The sequence below is a fragment of the Leucopleurus acutus genome (assembly GCF_964270905.1).
Source record: "Leucopleurus acutus genome assembly, chromosome: 10".
NCBI classification, from domain to species: Eukaryota; Metazoa; Chordata; class Mammalia; order Artiodactyla; family Delphinidae; genus Leucopleurus; species Leucopleurus acutus.
In genome coordinates, this window is record NC_139153.1 from 20,045,844 (window position 1) to 20,067,392 (window position 21,549).

The 21,549-nt window shown below is 43.3% G+C and overlaps 1 protein-coding gene across 14 annotated transcripts in view; it reads left to right on the top strand.

Annotated features, from left to right (window-relative positions):
- FOXP1 (forkhead box P1) overlaps positions 1-21,549 on the top strand; it is a 380,424-nt gene that overhangs the window by 266,098 nt on the left and 92,777 nt on the right. For 10 of the 14 annotated variants that reach the window (XM_082848503.1, XM_082848504.1, XM_082848506.1 and 7 more), the window contains 2 exons: positions 18,897-19,034; positions 20,091-20,177. The exons of 1 other annotated variant lie outside the window; for it this stretch is intronic. In XM_082848503.1, coding sequence (XP_082704629.1) covers positions 18,897-19,034; positions 20,091-20,177 — 225 coding nt within the window. Of the gene's footprint in view, positions 1-7,706; positions 7,819-18,896; positions 19,035-20,090; positions 20,178-21,549 lie in introns of those variants that run through there. 3 more of the 14 variants (XM_082848509.1, XM_082848498.1, XM_082848500.1) reach the window with 2 other exon arrangements.

Sequence of the window (21,549 nt, forward strand, 5' to 3'; positions counted from 1 at the left end):
TCCTGCTTCATCTATTGCTTTTCCTCAAGAGGGATGAAATGCCATTTAAAACAATAAAAAATAAATAATTGGCCTGCAGGCTGGACTGTCTGCTTTTCTGTATGCATTTTCTTAAGACGAGAGTTATCAGATCTCCAAAGGAATCTAACATCTCTGTGATGCTATGCTTCCTTGCAAATTTCTCTTTTCGTCCAGCCCAAACCTTACCTGTGGCTTCAACCTGAGATGGAAATGCCAGCCCCCACCAGTAGTTACCTGGCGCATAAAGCTTTCCTCTCTCCTTTCCGATAGGAAACAGACAGAAGCAGGTGAATGGCTTGCGAGGTTGGACCAGAAATTGAGAACATTGTTTTGGTGGGAGCAGGCGTGATGGAAAGAGAGAGCTTTGATGGTTAAAGAAGAGGGGAAAAAATCACAAGGAAAAAGGACATAAATAGGTTTGGAAATCAGGTGATTTTAGCCTCCTCCTCTGAGACCCCCACTCAATTCACCGAGTCCTAAAGCATGTTAGTGATTTATTCAATGGAGCACAAGTTACTGATGTTTCACAGGGTTTATGACCTAGAGAGAATCAGAATAAGAGCTTCTGAGTTGTTTTCCAAAAAAGTTTTCCCTCCCTTTGTTCCCTGACATTCTGTTGACACAATAGTGCCAAAGATTCAAGAGTTCTCAAATACTGTTTATATTTTTTAACTATATCCTTGATAGTTTTATATATGATATTAATTGTAAGCTAAAAAGTACCTAGAAATTAGTTCCTCTGCTACGGTAAACTGTATACCTGACACATAATAAGTAGTTAGTAGTGATAGTTTTTGTTATTATTATTATTAAAGAAAAAATGGAGAGTATCTTATCCATCTTTCTCTTTGTTTAGGTGAAGTGTGGAGTCTCAGAGAGGTGAGGGGATGTGAGCACAGTCACACTGTTGGCTCATGACAATGTCATTGACAGACCCCCGTGTCCTGTCTAATAATACTCCTACACCGTCTCAGGGTTAAACAGAGCACTTGAGGCCACTTTGGACTAGAAAAGATCTGCCTACCTGTTGATGGACCTGTTGGGAGACTCCCAATTTGGAATTGTTTGCGAAACTACCTGAGCTTTCAAAGAGTGGGAAGTGGACGCTGAGGGTTGTGGACCTTAAGGTCCTGCTTCAGATTCTGTCCCTGAGTCCGTACACAGTTCCTCTCTTCCCAGCCTCCCACTTCCATCCCCTGTCCCCTGCCAAGAACTGCCCTCCTCACTGTTCTCTAGGAAAGATGACCAAATCTTTGGATTTTTCTGTGGTCTCTTTTCAAGGCAGAAGTGTGTGTGTGTGTGTGTGTGTGTGTGTGTGTGTGTGTGTGTGTGTGTGTGTGTGTGTGTGTGTATGTATGTGTGTAATCGGTGACTATTAAGGAAAGAAAAGCCATAGAGAGCTATAGGGCCCCACAAAGGGTTTTCGATGTCACAGTTTCTATGCCACACAGTGTGGAAGGCAATTATCTTTCGAGGGGATTCCGCAGCCCTGCACGGGCTTCCCTGGTGTAAGATTTATTGTCAGCTGCGTTGCGTGTTCGTTATAAGAGCATTTACTCGGCATCTAAAGCGCTGTCAAGAGTGCTACTTCCTGAACGCTTCTGAGGTTGCAACTGCGAAGCTTCATTTTCCCGTCTTGGAGATATATTTTTGAAATGGGATGCAGGGATTTGTAAGGCCTCGTGCTTCCCATTGACGCTGACAGGAGCTGCCTCGTTCAACCCTTGCTTGCTGCCGCGGAAATTCACCAGCTGATGCCCAGAGCCCTCCTCCCTACACGCCTGGCTCGCACACCAGGGCACCTGTCGTGGGGAGCGAGCCTGGCAGCGCGTCCCGTTGTTTGGGGGGGACTCATGCCAGCTCATCAATCTCGGAGTTAACTGTTGTCTTACTTAAACAAAGGATAGACGAAAGCTCTTCTTTTCCTCCTTTTTTTTTTTTTTTTATCCCTCTTCCTTCTATGTGGATCTTATGAATGCCTGAGGAAAACTTGAGCCGCAAGCCAGCTAAATATACTGTATCATGAAACCTTAGGGACCACTGAAATGGGAACAGTGGCCCTTTACTGCTAAGAAGGTGTTTTATTGAAAATGCACCGACATACCTCTCCCCGGAGAGGGAGCAAAGGAGGAGGCAAGATGCCCGGCAGTAATACAGGTTGTTCTCTTAGGTGAGCTAAAATACAGAGTTTGGCACTCCTGTGCTCTGAGCCAGCCGGCAGTAGAGTAGACGGATGGGCATTTTTACATTAAAGGTGCCATGTTTCACCCTCTGCGTCTCCTCCCACCACCACCCCCCGTTTTTTTTCAGTGTCTTAATTTATATATTCCAGTTAATAGTTCATTACGTGGCCTTTCTCTCTCCAGCTTTTGAAAGTTATCTTTGGAATAAGTTGAGGTAGTCGAAATGTCCTAGTCCTGGCAGGCTTACCAGCAGAGGGCAGGCGTAAAGAAGGTTTTGACATGAGGGTGTGTCAGCCTAGGGTCACAGGAGGGTGGCGAGGGCCGGGAGGGAGACTGGTGAGCATTGTTCGGAGGGCAGGATGGAACACGCTCCCTCTGCCTCTTCGCAGGCCTGCTGCGCACCTCGGGTCACCCGAAATACTGACTTTCCTGCCTAAAGGTGGCCAGTGCCTTAAAATGATACTCAGCGATTTCTACATAATTAAACATTAAAAAAAAAATTCAAATGTCATCTCATCACCCAAGAGCCATTGTTTCTTTTCCCCTTCAGTGACCCTGTTCTGCTTGTGCCTAAAATCGAGGGTTTGCACATGGGTGTGTCGTCAGCACTGTCTCTCTTCCGGGGTGGGGGAGGGGGGGAATAAGGCCTCGTGCTTAATGGTGATAGTGATACTTTCTTCCTGATACCTGGAGGAAAGAGCTCTTTGGGAAACGACCTGCTGCCCTAAAACATGTCCCTTTTTGAGGCTTTTGTGCACCTCGGTGTAATCTGTTCTAACCTTACGGTAGAAGCGGTCCAGTTATACATTGTACATTATATTAAAACGAGATTATAGTTTGAGCATAAATCAGAGAGAGTAATTTGTTACCGTCAATCAGATGCAGAGTTTGGAATGGATGTTGGCCATTTTTCTTTCCCAGACATGATTTTGTTTACCGGTGACATTCTATGAATATCTTTACATTTCGAGTGAGGGACTTTTTTTTTTTTTTTTTTTTTGGAGAGGGTGGTACATGTTTTCCATAGCTTATGTACCCATCATATTCCTAAGTCACCTGAATGTTGACATGTCACGGTGTGTATCTAGAAAATTAACCAGGAGCAATCGCATTATAAAAGGTTGCATCACATGAAGATGCTGATGACAGTTTGCAGGGTGTCACGGGAAGAAATGTAAACTCCTTCGCAAGAGTGAGAACTTGCAGTCTTTTCCATTGGCTGAGCGGCAGCAAGAGAAAAGCAACATAATTGCCTTCATTGTCTACAGACATAACAGCGACATAAACAATAGCAATCTGGAGCTAACTGCCTTAGCTCCCTGTAGATGGATGATGTATTAATTTATATTTTTAAGTAAAAGCCCCACTTAAATCAAGAAGGAACGGCAGGTCCTTGGAGACAAGTGCCCAAATGTCCGGAATCGGGCATGTCTGTTGCAGTTTAGTCTCTCTAATTGGCTGCTGGTTGGCGGTCTTTGGAGACATGAGAAATAACTAAAGCAGGGCTCCTTCTGGAGAGACTCGCTTCCCTGGGCAGGTCATCAAGCCCACTTCTGGGGTGAGGGGCCTAAATTCTGTAGTCCTGCTCTTTCAGTGTGTTCTCCTCTAGCAACAGGGTCAGTTGGTTGAATCTCTTTAAGTTGTCGTTTCAGAATATGTTCTGGGTACTCCACGAAACGAATGGTTAAAAAGAAGGGAAATCAGTGTTCAAGGAAGGGCTGTTTAGAAGAAGATGGGGAATTGAATTAAGATTTTGGCCCCTTGAGATTCCCTGGCGGTCCAGTGGTCAGGACTCCACGCTTCCACCGCAGGGGGCACACGTCCAATCTCTGGTCGGGGAACTAAGATCCTGCAGGCTGCACAGCACGGCCAAAAAAAAAAAAAAAAAACAAGAAAAAGATTTTGACCCTCATAAGCAAGTTGATTTTTTTCAACCCATCAAACTGTTCATCCTTTGGTAGAGATAACTGACTTTATCTGGGGAGGTGTCTCGCTCTCAGTGTTGCTTAGAAATACGTGAGCCAGTGCCCATTTACATGTCCTTTCCAAGCAGCTCCAGCTGGAGCCGAGGACCACGTGGGCCCAGCACCGTGGCTGGTGTCTCCTCCTTGGCCGTGCCATCCATCAAAGTGTGGGAATAATGTCCCGACAAGATGCTCCTTCTGACTCTGCGTTGAATACATCTTATCTACATTCTCAGCTCTGAATGGGCAGTAAAACCTTTCACTTTCTTCTGCATTCAAGGCTAGGGCTCAGCAGAACCAAATAAAATACATGATTTGAGTCCCAGGTGTGTTATTTGGTGGTTAGAGTTTGGTGTGGGATCATAGTAATCTGTTCTTAAGTACACAGCCAGCTGCACAATGGACTCATTTAGCAACTGACAGGTTTCTTAATATGTGGTGTTTGAACAAGGGCTGTATCTGTTGTGGGTGTTAGGATGTGGGCATCAAAAATATTTTTCAGTAGGGTATTTAGCATTTCCTTCACTTTCCTTCAACATTAGCCCTTCCCCCCCCCCCCCCCCAGGTATTCATTTTATATTATCATGGCCTCTCTTTTTCTGGAACTATTCAGTGTCTTGCTTCCCCTTGTGGCCCGTGGAGCTGGGTGTGTGTTTGATTCTTAGACAGGGAAAAGGAAAAAAAAAATCACTTTGCCTTTCTGAACTTCAGCTCCCTCCTCTGTAAAATGGGGATTGCAATTTCTGTTCACGTTGTGACAACTAAATGAACCCCTGTGGCTGAGCAACCCATTCTAAATAAGCCTGCCCCTCAATCCAGATTTTTCTAAAGCTCCCGCAAGCCAAATGTCCAAATGCTGCTGCTTTTATTTTTATTTTATTTATTTTTTGGCCTTTCTGACCCAGGCTTTCCAAAATGACCTGGCACTCATAGAACAAATGGCATTGACTAGTCTTCTAAATCACTGCACCTTGTAACATTTATATTGGATTCCAGCCATTGAAAGTTCCAGTTCTCACTGAATCCCAGACACAGGGCAGGTAGACAGGGACCACATGGAAAGCGATCTTTTTTTTTTTTTTTTTAAGTTTTTTGTTTCCAAAATATTTATTTGTCTGCGCCAGGTCTTAGTCGAGGCACGCGGGATCTTCGTTGCGGCATGCGAACTCTTAGTTGCGGCCTGTAGGATGTGGTTCCCTGGCTAGGGACTGAGCCTGGGCCAAATAACCGAAATGCGTTGGGAGCGTTAACCAAAATGGCCTGGGCCTATAAAACTTATCCAGGTTTATCTCTGATGGTACATTTCCTTGCCTAGAAGTAGCCTCTGAGTCACCATGTCATGTTTGGAGAGAGGGTGGGAAGGGCTCCAGGTGGCCTCTGCTTTTGCTAAGCTACTTTGTCACCTCCCGCCTTATCCAAACCATCAGTCCTCGAAACACCACCTCCCCAAGGGGCCTTCCCAGACCTCTCCTGATCCACTCATCTCCCCCTGCTCTGTGGTCTCATGGTGCTTAACGCCACCACCATGCAATTTAGTATTTGTGTAAGCACCGCATTGCATCACTCTCTAATTATTTTGTGTGAGGCTGGACTCCACAGCTGGGTCACAAGCTTCTGTAATGTTTGTTGTTTGCTTGTTTGGATACTCCCAGAGAAGATTCGCTTACAAACGGAGACCTGCAAAGGAGGTGGGCCAACTTGTAAAAGCATGCTTGAGTTTTATGGATGCCTCTGAAAGAAATTGTCTTTAAAAAAAAAAAAAAAGAATTGCTTCTTTAAAGGGCACCCTGATGTTGTTCACAGACGTTAAATCTCTGATGAATTTTAATACCTTTAAAAAAAATGTGGATTTTTGAAATGAACATTTCTCCTCTCTCCCTGTGCCTTGGTTGGAGAGAACTTCCTATATTTTTATTTCCTGTCTTTGGGGCCCTGCCAGCCCCTACGGAAGGAGGGCCTTGTCTCTTTAAGAGTCAGAACTCTACTGATTCGTGGTACACGGGCAGATTTAAGGCCCCTCTCCCCAAAAAAGAATGCCTTGGTTCTCTGTTGAATATTCATGAGAGGGTGGGGTCACATTTTTGTGACCTGAAAAACTTCCATTAATAAATTTGTTTTCTGACACAAAAACACTTTAGGGTGGAGCTCGATCAGTGCTGCACCCATTTAACATCTGATCATAAGTTGACAGTCAACTGGCGCTTTTGTCTCTTTTGCTGGCGGATTAATGGGGGAATTGTCTGCTCCCGAGCTGACCTGATTGAAATTCAGGCATTTGCTTTGATCGGAAATACTATCAATATGCTTGCTGGTTTGTAGTAACCTGCGTGAACACCTCAAATGGAAAAATACTTTCAAGTAAAACTGAAATTAGTGGAGTAGGATTTGTGGCCTTTTTTTTTTTAATTGAGGGAAAATACGTAATCATTAATGTCACGACTACCTTTCCTCGAATATTTTTAAGAAAAATAAAAGTTAGAGTTTTGTTTGTTTGTTTTGTAAGTATAGGCCAAAAAGTTTTCCCCTAAATTGAACAAGGGTAAATTAGAGAAGTGATTCTAGAACTGCCGAAAATGACTAAATTAACCTGGCACCGAAATCGGGCCAGTTGAGCCCACCAAGTTTACAATATTGGTGACTTTTTTTTTTCCTCACACTGTACTCAGCTTTAAACAGCATTAAGGAGCAGTGACTAATAGAGGTCATCTTCAAGTGCTCATGGAGAGTAGCCTGTGTTGATGTTGTTGTATAAATAAGAACGGAATTTAGAGAATTATTTCTTAGCGAAAGAGTGGCAGATGCTTGCTTCAGCAGCTGTCGTTCTAGAGGGCAAGGAGCTTGGTTCAGCAACGAGGTACGTTGGTTGTTATTTATTTCAACCCCCGTGTCGGGTTCGTTTTCCTCTGTGCGCACAAGCACACTCCGGCGAACCCGGCTCTTGGAAAGAAAAGGGGGGAAATAAAAGAGGCCAAGGCTGGGTTAAACCAGGGACGTGAAGCGAAAGTTCTCCCGCAAAGGCCGTTTTCGAGGAAGTTCTCCTGCGCTGCCTTTGAGCCCCGCATCCCCTTCCGATTCTAAACAGTTGCTCCGAGCAGTCGGGGTGTGCGCCGGACGCGCCGGTTTCCCTGCGTTGCCGCTCGGGTTGCTCTGAAAGGCCGGGACAACTCTTTGTCAGTTTCCAAGAGGAAACAAACACAGCCACCCCACGAAAAAGCCCCGACCCGGCAGCCCCGGCCGGAGGGAGAGATGCGCGCCGCGCCCGGCTTCCCAGACGTCAGCCGGAGGCGGGTCAAAGGGTTAACAGCAATTAAGCGGAGTTGCTCCCGAAACAAAAGCCGGGTTTCAGCAGAGCGTGATTTCACCTGCCGCGCGGAGGGGGGCCGGGGGGCGCGGGCGCGGGGCGCGGGCCGCGGAGCCCATTGTGTGGGGCGCGGCGCGGCGCGGCGCGGGGTGTTTAGAGGCGGGTTGTGATTGGTGGAGCAGGGCGGGGCGGGTGGGCGCGGCGCGGCGCGTCTTGTCAGCCCGCGAGCCGGAGCGCCCCTGCGCGCGTGCAGTCCGCCTGCACGCCGAGGCCGCCGGACCCCACGCCCGGCCCGCGCGGGCGCCCTGAGCCGGCTCCGCGCGCCTGGCGGCTACATGGAGAGTGTCAGGTTGGTCCCTGTGATTGATCTTTGCCGTTCTGCTCTCCTTCCCCGGGCTCCGCGGTGCCAGCTTCCTGGGGCCTCGCTGGGGAAGGCAGGAGCGCCCGAGGGTTTCTAAGTTGAGTCTTTTGGAAAAAAAAAATAATAATAATAACCATCGCTGTTTATCAACTTGGGTGGGAGTTGCGCTCTGGAAGTGGAGGCGGGGGGAGGGAGTGGAGGGGTGGGAAGAAGCAGCTCCAGGCCTGTGGGTCCTGGAAGAGAGACATTCCCCCCCCCCCGCCCGTTTCTCTCTTGCTCTCCCTTTTTTAAAATGTTCATGGGTGGGGTGTAGTTGAGAGTTGAAGGAAGTCCTGCTTGTGTTTTGCTCTCGCGCTCTCGCTCGCTCGCTCTTTTTTTTTTTTTTTTTTTTCGTTTGCTACTGGTTTTCTGCCGTTCTGGCCTTCAGGCAGCCACTTTGGTAAAGCCCTCGCCATCACTCTATTCGGGGGACGTTTCTGGGGTGTGATTTATGTCACTTTCAGAGCGTGTGACATATACAAGGAGCCTTCCATCTCAGTGTAACCCGTGTGGATGTTTCTTTGCTGCTGATAGTTTGTTTCTATATCTGTCTAGGCTATTTTCAGCTTAGCTGTTCAAATTCAAGGAGTTCACACACAGTCACGGGGCGGGGGGGAGGGGGACGAATAAAGCCGCACACAGAAAAGGGCAGGCTGGCGGAGGGACACTCAGGCAGGTTTGGACGTCTCAGCTGTGTTGTATTACTTTGCTGGTTAATTAAGTAGTGAGTGGGCTTTGGGTTAGGACGCGCAGCAGACTGAGGAATTGTCAGGGGGTGCTCCCATCCGAACCGGCTTTGACTGTAGCTACCTCAACTGTCAGAACTGCCTGAAAGACGGTCAGTGGAAACGAGACTTTCTTGGTTCCCCCCGCCCAAGTGTCGTGATGGGAAGGAGGGGACCTTTAGGAAGTGGGTGGTAAAGTTTTAGAGCAAAGTACATATAGACTCTTTCCTCTTTGGGATTAACTCCTTCAGGGCCTGCCGGTTCGGAGTAAAATATCTAATAATTTTATACTCTTGTCCACACAGACCAAATGTTCTAATCAAGCCAATTTAAAAATGCAAATCACCTAATTTCCATAGATTCCAACACTCTGAAAGTGACACGTTTGGGGGAAAAATTAAGCCTAATAACAGGAAATGTGACTCATACTATCAGTGACTAATCTGCTTAAGAAAAAAATAAGTTGCATTTATTTTATTAGGAAGTCAGTGTTAAAGAAGCCATTTTTTTTTTAACTTCAAATCGAGTGAAGTTTTTATTTTAGAGGCGGCCTTTTTTATGCCTTTTTTTTTTTTTTTCCATTTGTTTGTAATAGATTTTCCAAGAGGAATGCTCGGTCAGAGCTGGTTTATGTGGTAAAGTGTTCAGGCTAGCATGTCATTGTCAGAAACCTTAAACAGGATCACATTAAGATTCTAGTTTAGGATCTGTTGCTGTTATTGTTGTTTAAAAGCATACAAAGCTTTCTCGAATATTAAGACCCGTCACTAAGTAAACCGAATGAAGGCTGAAGCACATTCTCCTAATTGATGCCCTTCGCTTACATTGAAAAAAGGTCTACTTCTATTTACGTGATTCTTTGTAGCTGCCTGACACATTTCAGTGGAAAGTGTGTAAAAATGAAACCAAAATACAGACTGCCTACCCAGAGACACTGGCTGACTTACTCTAGGATGTGATAGAGCTGAACTGAAAACGGATTGGGCTGACACTTGATAATCAAAGTTGATTTATTGTTCATTAGTACTGCATTAGCCCTTTCAGGCAAGACAGTTATTTGTGTAGTGGCCTGTCAAGAGTAAGACTGTGAGCACCTGTCATTTCTAAGGCATGAGATAAGCAACCAGATATTAAGCTGATGCAAATAAAAATACGTTGGACTAGGTAAAGGACCACATGATCATAAATTTTTTCTTTAAAAGAAGAGAGAGCAATCTGTAAGAAGAAATCTATTAACAATGTATATATATTTTTTACCCTAGGGACTGCTGATAGTATGAAAGTAATGGGCTTTATGCTCTCTTATTTGCCTCCAGAACTTTCTTTTCTACCCATATGTGCAGCTCATTTGTTAACAAGTTGGTCAGTTAAGGAAATGAGGAGCGTTAACATGTCAGTTCTTTAATCTGAGTAATTCAAGAAAGGTGGGCTTCCCATTTGTGTTGTGTTTTTAAATAAACATATTTCATTAAATGAAACTCTCCTAAGCATGGGCTGATTATATGAAGATGTGATGACATCATAGCTAAGCTATGCTAATGTCGGATAATAATGTCAAGGGCAGTTTCTGCAACGTGTTTCACTCTCGATTTTTTTCTTCCCTCCCTGGAAGGGAATGATCTCATGACATACAATAGAAAACAACCTAAGTGTCAAAAGAAAACAAAATTAGTGAACTTTTGTCTGCAGCCATAGAAACGCGGATTAACTCATATTTTTCCAGAGGACGGAATGGAAACATTCTGCAAGAGGCTATATAGTGTATTGTCTTCTCTGAATTTTCATTTGACAGGGATTTTAGAGGCTGTGATCTTAATTAAATCTCAACTAACTGAAGTAATGCATCTAAAGGCATGCAGTGTTGCGTAACCTTGCTCAGCTGGTAAACCATAAATTATCGGAAAGCTTGTGATAGGAGTGGTTGGCCTGCATTTTGTTTGTTTGTTTACAGTCAAATGTACTGTAAAAACAAAACCCTCACCATCACTGCGTTGTATTTGCAAGTTGACAGGAGCTGTCACTTGAAAGATAAACTCTTTCATGACGCTGACCAGTTCTGCAAACTTTTCAGCCAACCTCCACACAATTGCAAGACACAGTGAAATTAAAATCCAGATTAATTAAAAGCAATGTAATTTCACATTTATCTCAGCTGAGTAAGGTGGCAGAAGTGTGCTGGTGTTACAGGGTTTTACTGAGACAATCAGGAGATGGTAGTGTGACGAGCTTCTTAGCTTGAACTAAAATGTGAATAAAATTTGGCCAAAAAAAGGAGATTGAAGAAATTTATTTTACTCTGTGGCTTAGTTGTAGATGAACACCACTAAGGGGAAACTTAAAACTATCCTCTTAGGAGTTTGGCAAACAGAATAATGCGAGTCCACTGCAGGTAGTTCTTTGTGATTTATTAGCGAGGGATAAGGCAGCAACAGTTGACCAGAGAAGGTTGGAGTAAATAAATACATAGTGTCTGGTGTGTGTGCTGTGTGTTAAAATGCATATGAATTTGATGACAAGGAGTTACAGTCATTTAATAGTTATTAACTAGTCCAGATCTTACAAATTCTACTAGTGCTTGTAAATACTAGGTTATTTACTTTCAGTGTCTTTTAAACAGATGTGTTTTTTTTTACTGCTGCATTTTTTGGTTCATATGTATGCTCTAGTAGAAGCAGCCATCTACACATAAAAATTGAGAAAGCTATCGTGTGATATATTGATTTTATATATCTTTGTACGTAAGATTTCATATAAGACTAGGAGTTATGTTGCTGATAAGCTGTAGCTCTCCGGGGGCAGAGAAAGACTATAGCTTCGTGTATACCTGCGTGGCTGGGTTTGGGGACAGACATGAATTTGGTTTGGTTTTGATGAAAGATTTCTGTTCTTGGCAATAGCATGAGATTTCTGGACATTGGTTTCAGTCATTTCAAAGTGTGCAGTACTTTTTTTTTTTTCCCCCCTCCTCAAAAATGGCATTCTACATTCAGTTTTATTTACTCTTTTTTAAAAAGAGAAAACTCAGCTACCTCTTAGCTAAGCAGTCTTCTACAGATGCTGGGAACTTGAACTGTCTGGAGAGACCTGAACTGGGCCTCTACTTGAGGACTGTTGGAATAATCTCTGCGTCTTTCTTCCTACCTGACAGCTGTTTGAAGAGAAATTAATTTAGAATGAGAGAAATAAATATTGAATACATGCACTGTGCCTCCTTTTCAAATCCGGTTGAAAGCAACGAATCAATGAAGTTGCTGGCTAAATGTGGGGGTGCACTTTTTTGGGATACCTTAGTATCATGTTTTAATTTTTAAGCTTTATCAGGCCCGTAAATCTGAAACATCATTGTTCAAATAACTGAGAACAAGGTAAATCAACAACATCAAAAAGGTCGGCTTCTGTGATTTCTCAAGGGCTTGTTATTTTGTACTTCCCAATTCTATTTGATGTCTTGACAAAACAAGATGACACAGGGGAGAATACATTAAATTTTGATTTTTTTCATCTAACCTGTTACTGTTGTGGCAGCTTAATTTCTTTTACTTTGTCCTGAAGATGGCTTTTTGTACAATTACTCTAATTGTCACACCACTTCATGAGTGTGGGTCTTCATGGCTTTCCCATTAGCCTTGAATTTACTAGGCAGTTTTGAACATGTTTTGGCCTTTATCACATAGGGAGCTTTGGGTTGGGCTTTGTCTCCATTAGAAATAAATCAGTGAATGGTGAGATTGTCGAAGAAGCAACTGATGCTTTCCCATTAGAATCTAATTTGCACCCCTTAGCTTAACTGTGATAGATAAGGTAAAGGTGTTGGAAATAGGCAGGAGAAACTACATAATTTGAGAAACAGAAGTTACAATTCTGAAAAAAAGGGGAAAGAAAGGGTGATTGCACCCTCAGTCAGGCCTTAAAAATGTTGGAATGATCTAATTTTGGCCTACCTGCATGTTTAAATCCAACTAAAATCCCCCCTGTATCTCAGTAAATAGTAAAATATATATGTATATATATTAATTATATGTATATGATGTATATTTTTTCGTAGTTAAGCACCCTGTGATATTTTCTGTGCTGGTTAAAGCATGAAGAGCTGTCCATTTAATTCTTAGTCTTAGAAAAATGTTCGATGGGCAAAAGATCAACATTTAACTTTTCTTCATTTAACAGTATCCGTTGATCTCCAGCTGCATCTCCAAGTTGTCTTTCCGTATTCTAATCATCTGTGTGTGTCAAAGAGGATGGATACAGTTGCCTTCCCTTTCACTATTTTTGAATAATGCTTCAATGTAAGGGAGCTTATGTAGCCAAGGCCTCTTCTTTTTCTCTTCAAGAGCTAAAGATCTGTGGGTAGAGTCTATTCTGAGGTACCTTCTTGGAATAATTCTCCCCTCCTCTTCTGTACAGTACTTAAAAGACGATTTTTGTTGTTGTTGTTCATGTAAACTGTCAGAGCAGGTTTGATCCACGTGCACCAAGTTTTTTCCATCCCTCCTCCGAGAGAGAGACTGAGGAAGGAAGAGGGGGCATTTTTCTAGATGATAATAATAATAGTTGCTAGGTTGAAAAGATCAGGGCTTATTGGATGATTATTTTCACGTGTAGCTTCCACTGTTTCCTGTATTTAAGTCACTAATGGGAGAAGCGTTTTAATTTATGTAAACTTTACATTTTTATGCAAATGAAGCTGATATTAGAGCTAAAACAGTTAGCTGGCGCCTAGTGGAGTAACCTTATGTGGGGGGAAATGTGAGAGGAGAGCAGTGGAGGTCCCACAGATGCCCGTGCTGTAAACAAATATGAATTTATGCCACTTTTTACAATTTAGAGACAAAAGAAGAGCTCAGAGAGCGTTGCCAGGATTGCTTATTAGGCTTGATAACCTGAAATAACTCCTGATTGGCAGGCAAGTCTTGGCCATACAATTCTTCCTGAAGGAAGGATAGCCTTTCTTGATAGAATGTAATAAACAAAATGATAAAAAATGAAACGCTAATTGCATTTTAAAGAGGTCTTTTTTTTTCCCTAAAATTTTAATAGGTGGTTGTATTGTTACTGAGAGAACAGTTATGCTAATGACTGACTACTTAGATGATTTTGCATTAATATAATAACCATTACCTGCCTTAATGCTTTGTACAGTATTGTGGCAAAATAGCGAAGCCTAAAAGAGTTATACAAAAAAACAGGATTCTATAATGGAACAGAATTATACTTTCCACGTGAATAGCATGCTTTTTTTTATTTTTTGAAGACTGAAATATTATGTCAGAAATGTATTTTCTTTCCTACTTTACATGGTATCTGTGGCTTTTTGGGTTTTTGTGTGTCTGTGTGTGTGTTTCTTCTTCTTCTTTCTAAACACCATGGGGAACAGATAGAAGCTTCCTAACTTTTTTGTTTGCCGATATATCAGTTGTATCCATTCGGTTATTAATTATGAAAACTGTTGTCTTTCATCGGGGGGGGGGCGCTTGCTGTTTATTTTCTTTTATACAGGCTCGCTTCCACGTGATCCTATCAAATTTGACATAGGTGTGTGTGTGTGTGTAGCCATTTTCTTTGGTTTTGTTTTGATGTTCTGGAGCATTCTAATTTAATTCATTTTGCTCTTATTTGATGAACCAAGTGACACTGCCTTACCTGGTCAGTTATCATTCAAACGCAGCCCGAGGTCTAGAAGGGACTTAAGTTTCTTGGGACATCCACGAGGTGAATAACCAGAGATGAAAAGTAGTTTCTAAATTCTTAATCCAGAGAAATGGAAATACAGCAGTATTTAAAATGTTTTTATCTTCTCATTTGCATTATTTGTACACATAGCAATTATGAGAAATGCTGAGGTCCAAAAATCTATGTGTGTTTATACCTGGCAGCATTTCCTTGGAGTTAACGTGCGTGTAAACTAAAGAGAAAGAAAAAGAAAGGATAACATGTTATTTTCAGTATTTATATTGTGTCATCTCCCCTCCCACCCAATTCCTCCAATTGTGTCCTAGATTAGAAATCAGTATTGTTGCTATGGGTGTTTTTATTTGTTTGTTTGCTTTTTAGATTTTTTTCTTCCCCTTCCCCTTACCTACCTCTCCCTGTTGAGGATGGAGGAGAAAAATAAGCCATATTATTTTAATACTCTTCTAGCGTTCAGATGATATAAAGCCATTTGGAAGTAAAAGAAAACTGTATCAGGCAGAATTTACACAGCACTGGATGGGCTTTTAACAGCACTTATTGGTGCAGAGGACATCTCCCCAGTGGCTGGTAGGAAGGTAGCAGCAGGCCCACACCAGCAGCCGTGTCCCAATGGCCCCAGCACAGCTGTCCGGCTGCCATGTTCGCAGGTTTGTGTGCACCTGGGGTGGGCCACACCCAGTTGGTATCAGTCAGCAGTGTATCAACCAATATTTTTTTTGTTAATTCATGACTTCCCCTTGAAACTCAACTAAAGAGTGTTAACTGTGTGTGTGTGTGTTTAAATTCAGTTTTGTATGCTAGCATTCTTTAAATGTCTGCCAGAAGTTTAATTTGAATTTCTGATCCCTGAAGGCAGCTAGACAGAATCATTCCCGTTCTTCATAAATTGCCTTCTATGATTCATTGTTAACTCATAAAACATACTCATTTCTATATACTCAAACAGTTAAGGTAGTTACAGTATCGGGGATACAGGTCTTTTTTTTTTTTTTTTTTTTTTGCATTATATTTAAATTGTCATTTGAGGAAGAAATCGAGCATTAGCTTGAACTCCTAGTTAAGGCATGAGCCCCGTACCACACAGAACCTCAGAAATTAATGTTTTTATCTAAAGGAGGGTAAAGGAGGTGCATGGAATCGGGGGGGGGGGAGTTTAGTTTCGACTGAATGCTCTGAAAGAGGGGCTCATAAATATTACAGTGCTGTAGTTAAAAACTCACATGACTGTTTTAAATACTATTGATTTAAACCACTGGCTAGATTTTATGAATCAAAGTGTAATTTCGAAGCCTTGGCCATATTTCTCAATGCTGAAGCACTCTCTCTCGTGTGCCTGTACCTGCTTTCCGGACATTCAACACAGGATTAAATGATAGTAGTTACAGTGATCAATAGGTTAAGACCAGTACAATCACTCTTGCCGCTAATGACCTCAGTAGTAATGGGCAATAAAGTGTGGGCTGTAATAGCCTCTCGCTGGTACCGCATGCCCTTTGATTCCCAGTATTAGGAGGGACTAGCTACATGAAAAAGTTAGACGTCGAGAGCTAAGGCAGTGGATATGTAGGCTATAATTCTTAACTATTTAAAGCCCCACACTGTGCTCAGATTTTTTTTTTTTATTTTTTATTTTTCCTTTTCGCACCCCACAATGGTTTCTGGTTCATTTGGCTACGTTTGTGAAAGCTTTCCTTAACTGATTTTCATGACACGTTGGAGGAGGAACTTTGGGAAAATCTTAGTTTTATTATGTTTATAAATGAAGCTCGAGCCCACTTTGGAAGCTCAGAGCGAACTTGTGTGAAAATGTGGTTTCAGAGAGGAAAAGCCAAGTTAAGGCCGTGAGGATCTAAGAGCCCACTTCTGATTATTCAGAGACCGGTCACCAGGCTGGAGGATTACTCAGGCTTCTCGCCCCTTTCCCTCCTTTGGCTGTGCCTGCTGCTGCTTTAAGCATCTGATTACTTGTCACCACCTCCGTCGAGATGTCCAAAGGGAAAAAGGAGAGGAGACTCAAGTTCGTTTTACTGTTCTATAACATGACGACAAAAATTGAATAAATAACTCTGGGAAAAGGAGATTTAAACTGTTGACTGTATATGAGGGTTTAAAAATTAGCTGTGTATGTGAGTCCTTTTTTAAAACTTTTCAGATCTGTTTTATTGAAGCATAATTTACCTATATAGAATGCATTTGTTTTAAGTATACAGTCGGAAGAATTTTGGAAATTGTATCCATCCTCTGTGACCACCACCCCAACCAAGGTAGATGGCATTTCCATCACCCCCCCAGAAGTTCTCTGGTGCCCTTCTCTTGCATAGGCTCTCCATAGTCCTTTTAAACATGAAGAGCAAGAGATTGTTTCTATGATGGTTTCTGTTGTAACACTGTTAATTTCACGTTCATCACCAGCTTAGATCTTAACACCACCCTGTTCCTGTCTGTTTTCCTGTTCATCACCATCAGAAATTTGGCTCAAGAATATTTACATTGTACATCATCCAAGAAACGCAGGGGAAAAAAGAAACCTTAAACATGGTTCTTTTGTTTGCTTAATCAAACCTCCCTGTATGATGATGCAACTCTCAAGGAAAAGTAAACTTCTATTGTGATACGTTGGCTTTCACAGCTCAAAAGATAGAGATTGGCACCCAATAGAGATTGAAAAATTCAAAAAGTTTCTGCTGTATGAAGACAGAGTCGACTAATTGGAATGAATTTCTAGGTGGTTAGATGTTTTGATCATGTCTTCTTGGTGTTTGTCCTAGATTAAATGCAAGTTCACTGTTCTAATCATTGGTGATATTTCGTGCTGCGACGTATCTTTTTAAAAGGATAATTTATCCACTCATATACATCTGTCCCTGTTTGCATATAAAAATATTCAGACATGCCCATCTGTTTAAAATTACAGTGTGTCTACATCTATGCTTAAAAGGCCACTGCAATAGGAAGAATTCATTGATGACCTTCCAGACTAGGGTTAAGGAAAATTTTCAAATGTTTCAGCTAGTGTTTTCCAAACAATGTGAAACTTGTGCCTAAACATCCCCCCACACAAAACATGCCCGCAACAACGGTGGAGGCTGTTCACTGTACGTGAATCTGACCTTCAGGAACCTTTTTTAGTTCATCAAAATTAGTGATGCTGAGAAATCGGGACATCAGTGCATAATGACTGTGAAATTAGGAATGAGAGCTCGCTATGCAAATGACAGGACAAATCATGTGAAAAAGTCAAGATAAACTGCATATTAAGACATTATGTTACATAAAATTAATACTGCATTTCTCCCTTTTGCTTACTGCTCCCCTGAAAGATTTTTAAATTCTTTTATCTTCTAATCAGCTATTGTCTGCTGGGTTTTTTTTTTTTTTTTAAGTGGCACACAGGCAAAGTGCAAAACATGTTATTACCTTTTATTGTAATACATGAGATGACAGCAGATCCTTTTTAACAAAGTATATCCTTTACTGCTTCTCGCTTCTTGCTGTCACATGTTTGATTAGAAACCAAAGAAAAGTAAGGTGGTTAAATATTACTGTTAGAAGACATACAGGTTTTGTCTTTTCTTTCATTGTTTTTTTTTTTTTCCCCTTTCCTTATCTTTTTATTTGGTGTGTGTGGGGGGGTTAATTTTTCATGAAATAGTCTTCTTGTATTACGGGGCCTGACAAAATGGTTCTCGTGTAGTCTGCAAATTAAACACAAGTGCAGTGATTATTTTGAATAGCTAAATTACATTCTAGAAAGCTTGCAGAATTCATAGCATTGTCATTAGGTATCCGCTTGAATACAATTTGTGTAACCTTGGCCAAGACAGCCTGTCATTTTAATGTCAGTGTTTTATCTGAACAAGACATCATCCTTTCAGATACAGCGTGCAGGTTCCTTGCAGAGATGCCCGTGCAGAAACGTGTTAACAGTTGCAAATATGAAATGCTATCAGGTTCATCACTGTAGCTGTTTGTCACTGAAATGTCATGGAAAGCAGCTTTTAATGGTATCACACATAATATGAAAGAATTGAGACATCTGTGTGCTGGGTGAATAAGGAAGGCTAAAAGGCATCAGAGGAAGGGTCTGTGTTGAAGTTCGGAAGGTGCATTCAAGGTTCAGCTGTCCACAAGACTCAGCGTTCATTGATTGTTCTTAAAACCACTGTCCACAGGGGAAGGGGATCGTATTAGCTCCAGCCGGGAAAATACTAGTTCCTGTTTGCCTTCTTCCCTAAAACAAAATTCACATTGGCGTTAACGTGCTACATCTCACTATAACCAAAGACTCATTCTTATTAAGAAACTGAGATCATACTAACCTCACTCCAGGTAGCATCTATTAAGCCTTTGCTCCTTGTTCGTTTACCAGAACATCGGGAGCACTTGTCAGCGGCTACAGGGTTTTCTTTTATTTTTCTTTATTTAAAATCGATGTGCCTGATAGATTAAATAGGGTTTGTGGCTGCATCCCCTCTGGATAGATGCCCTGCACTTGGGAAATTGGCCAGTCCTGGAAGCAGGCTGATGCCGGTCAGTCCCTGGACCCGGAAGGCAGAGTGCTGCGGGCGTGCAATTTCCTGGCTTCCTATTTATCCTTCGTTAACGTTCTAGGTTCCCGTGTCAGTGGCTATGATGACACCTCAAGTTATCACTCCCCAGCAAATGCAGCAGATCCTCCAGCAACAAGTGCTGAGCCCTCAGCAGCTCCAGGTTCTCCTCCAGCAGCAGCAGGCCCTCATGCTTCAGCAGGTAATGGTCCTTCCTCCTCCCCCAGCATCCCGTGGCCCCTTGGGGCCCGTCCCTCCTCTCAGGATTCCCCTCACCTGAGCAGCTCCTTTGCCCGTCGAAGAAGCGTAAGCAGAGCAGGGAGGGTGGGGCAGGACGCAACATCGGTCCCTGGGTGATCGGTTGCATTAGCATCCCTGAAAGAGAGGGACCCTGCCAAAGCCACGAGGGTTTGGGCCTGGAGAGTACCCAATGGACTGAGATTAAGGCTGTAATTGGACTTGGTAGAAATAAGATCTTTTAGGCTTAGGGGGCTTTGCGCTCTTTTATTTGGAAAGCCAGAGGCTTCTAAATGGTGTGAATCAAAGCAAAACAGGGAGCACGTCAGGAGCAGGTTTAAATGTGACAGCTCTTGAAGTCCCCATCTCCACTCAGAAGCTTACAGAAGTTTTCTTTTAAACATCAAGAAACGTCTTGGAGTTGGTTAATTGTCAGGTGTAGAGTTGATTTAACCTCTTCCGTGTTTGCCGATGCTGAAGCGAACTTCCGGTGCCATTGTGCCGTGGGGGCCTCATCGTCGGACTTGATGGACACCTGAACCAAATAGAGGAGACTCGGGACCATAGGGATGGGAGCTGCTGGGGTGAGGCCGTGGGGACAGGACAGCAGAGGATGCTCCCCACGCAGTTGACGTAGACACTGAACGCAGGTCCCCAACACCGCCCGAGCCTATCACTTAGCAAGCATGTACGCGATTTGCGGTAGAGATGCACCAGACTCCCTCCGCAAGGGCGCTCTGGCTTTGTTGTACAATCAAAGGTCATCCCTTGCCTTCTTTTAATTAGTTTGTGTAGAAAATGGTATGTTTCTCATCAGTTCATTTTGGAGATTACTTTTCAAACAATAATGCCAAGAAGAGTCAGCGTGCGCTGAAATTTATTGTCGGGTTTCAGACTAAAGGTCAGGCCGTTACAGATAAAAGGGCGCCATTTTTCAAGCCGCAGCGTGTATATGGCGCCGAAAGGGACAGTGGCTTTGGCGCTACCCTCTGTTACTTACCGTCCTCTCTTTCCTTTGTAGCAGCAGCTTCAAGAGTTTTATAAAAAACAACAGGAACAGTTGCAGCTTCAACTTTTACAACAACATGCTGGAAAACAGCCTAAAGAGGTACCGACAATACATATTTTACTTTCAAACCGCAGATCCCAGAGGACTCTCTCGTGGCGATTAAACTGTCATTCATCTCTTAAATGATTGCACAACTGAGCCGACTCTATCGGTTCTCAGCCTTCAGACCGAGAGTTATTGTCCTGTTTTGTTTCAGAGTTTTCTGGGTTCCATTTGCCGGCTGCCACGTATTTTATAACACCACCCCAGGTGTACCTCATGTGGGCACTGGGAAGAGGGATCGTGGCAGAAACTTGAGGGCTGCTTTTGCAAACTGGTACCACTGAGGTCCAGGATCTACCTGGGAGAGGTGAGGTGCACTCAGGGAAATCATACTTGGTCGCACACTTGGTTCCCACCCCCCCCCCCCCGCCCCTTCCCAGCTCAGAGAGCTTGAGTAGGTGGTGATGGCCTTTGCCTTTGGAAGAAGAATCTCTTACCCCAAAAGTCAGAGCGAGATTCAAAACACCCTGATCTCTGTTGAACCTCTTCCTGCAAGTTGCACGGGTCGTAACTGCTAAAGGCAGGCTTGGACTGTTTGTGTTTTCCCGAGAAGAACTTGCGTATCGCAATAGCTTCTGCATACACGGTACTTCGTAAGTGCCCGTAGTGATCACACGTGCCCACCACCCAGTTAGGTGACAGTATTCACTCCATAAGAGGGAAGGCCTTCCCGGGGACAGTTCTTGTCCCACCTTCTACGCAGTTCCATGTGGCTGAGGCTCAGTCAGATGGGGGAGTATCTCTGGGCATGTGTGCACTATCGTGACATCTTTCTGCCCATTCCAAAGTTATCCGCTGTCACTTATCTCCTCGTGTTTTCACGGTGGACTCAGATTCTTTCCATTTGAGTGTTCTCCTTGGAATGACAATTCAGAGTTTGATAAACAGGTCCGAATCCCGCTGAACAGCTTCTGTGCTGACCCAGAGGAGGCAGCCACTTGCTTTAGTTTACAGGGAGTCCCATCAGGTGGCCCCACCCCCCCACCCCCACCCCACCCCTGTCCCTTGCAGGAGCCCGGATGCTGAGCTCAGGTGCCGGGAAGCGCTCGTTTTACATCCTGGGAATGAGCCAGCCGTTCTCACTTTGCCGTCTCCTCCCTCTGCACAAATTGGGTACATTTTCCGTGCCCTGCCAAGTTTTCATCCTGGAGTCCTGTTTAGCAGCCTGGGTGGAAACCCCTGCAGAGTAGGGGCAGTTTGGGGGTGAAGGGGAGGAGGCCTTTTAATGAAACTGCTGACACAACCTTAAGTACGGTGGCGCGCTACCGGGTGCTGCTATAATAAAAAAGGGAACAGATTAAAAAGTGTCTAAAATGTAAATCTAAAGGACTAACAGTAATTAAAATGGAAATGGCACAGGGAGGGAAGG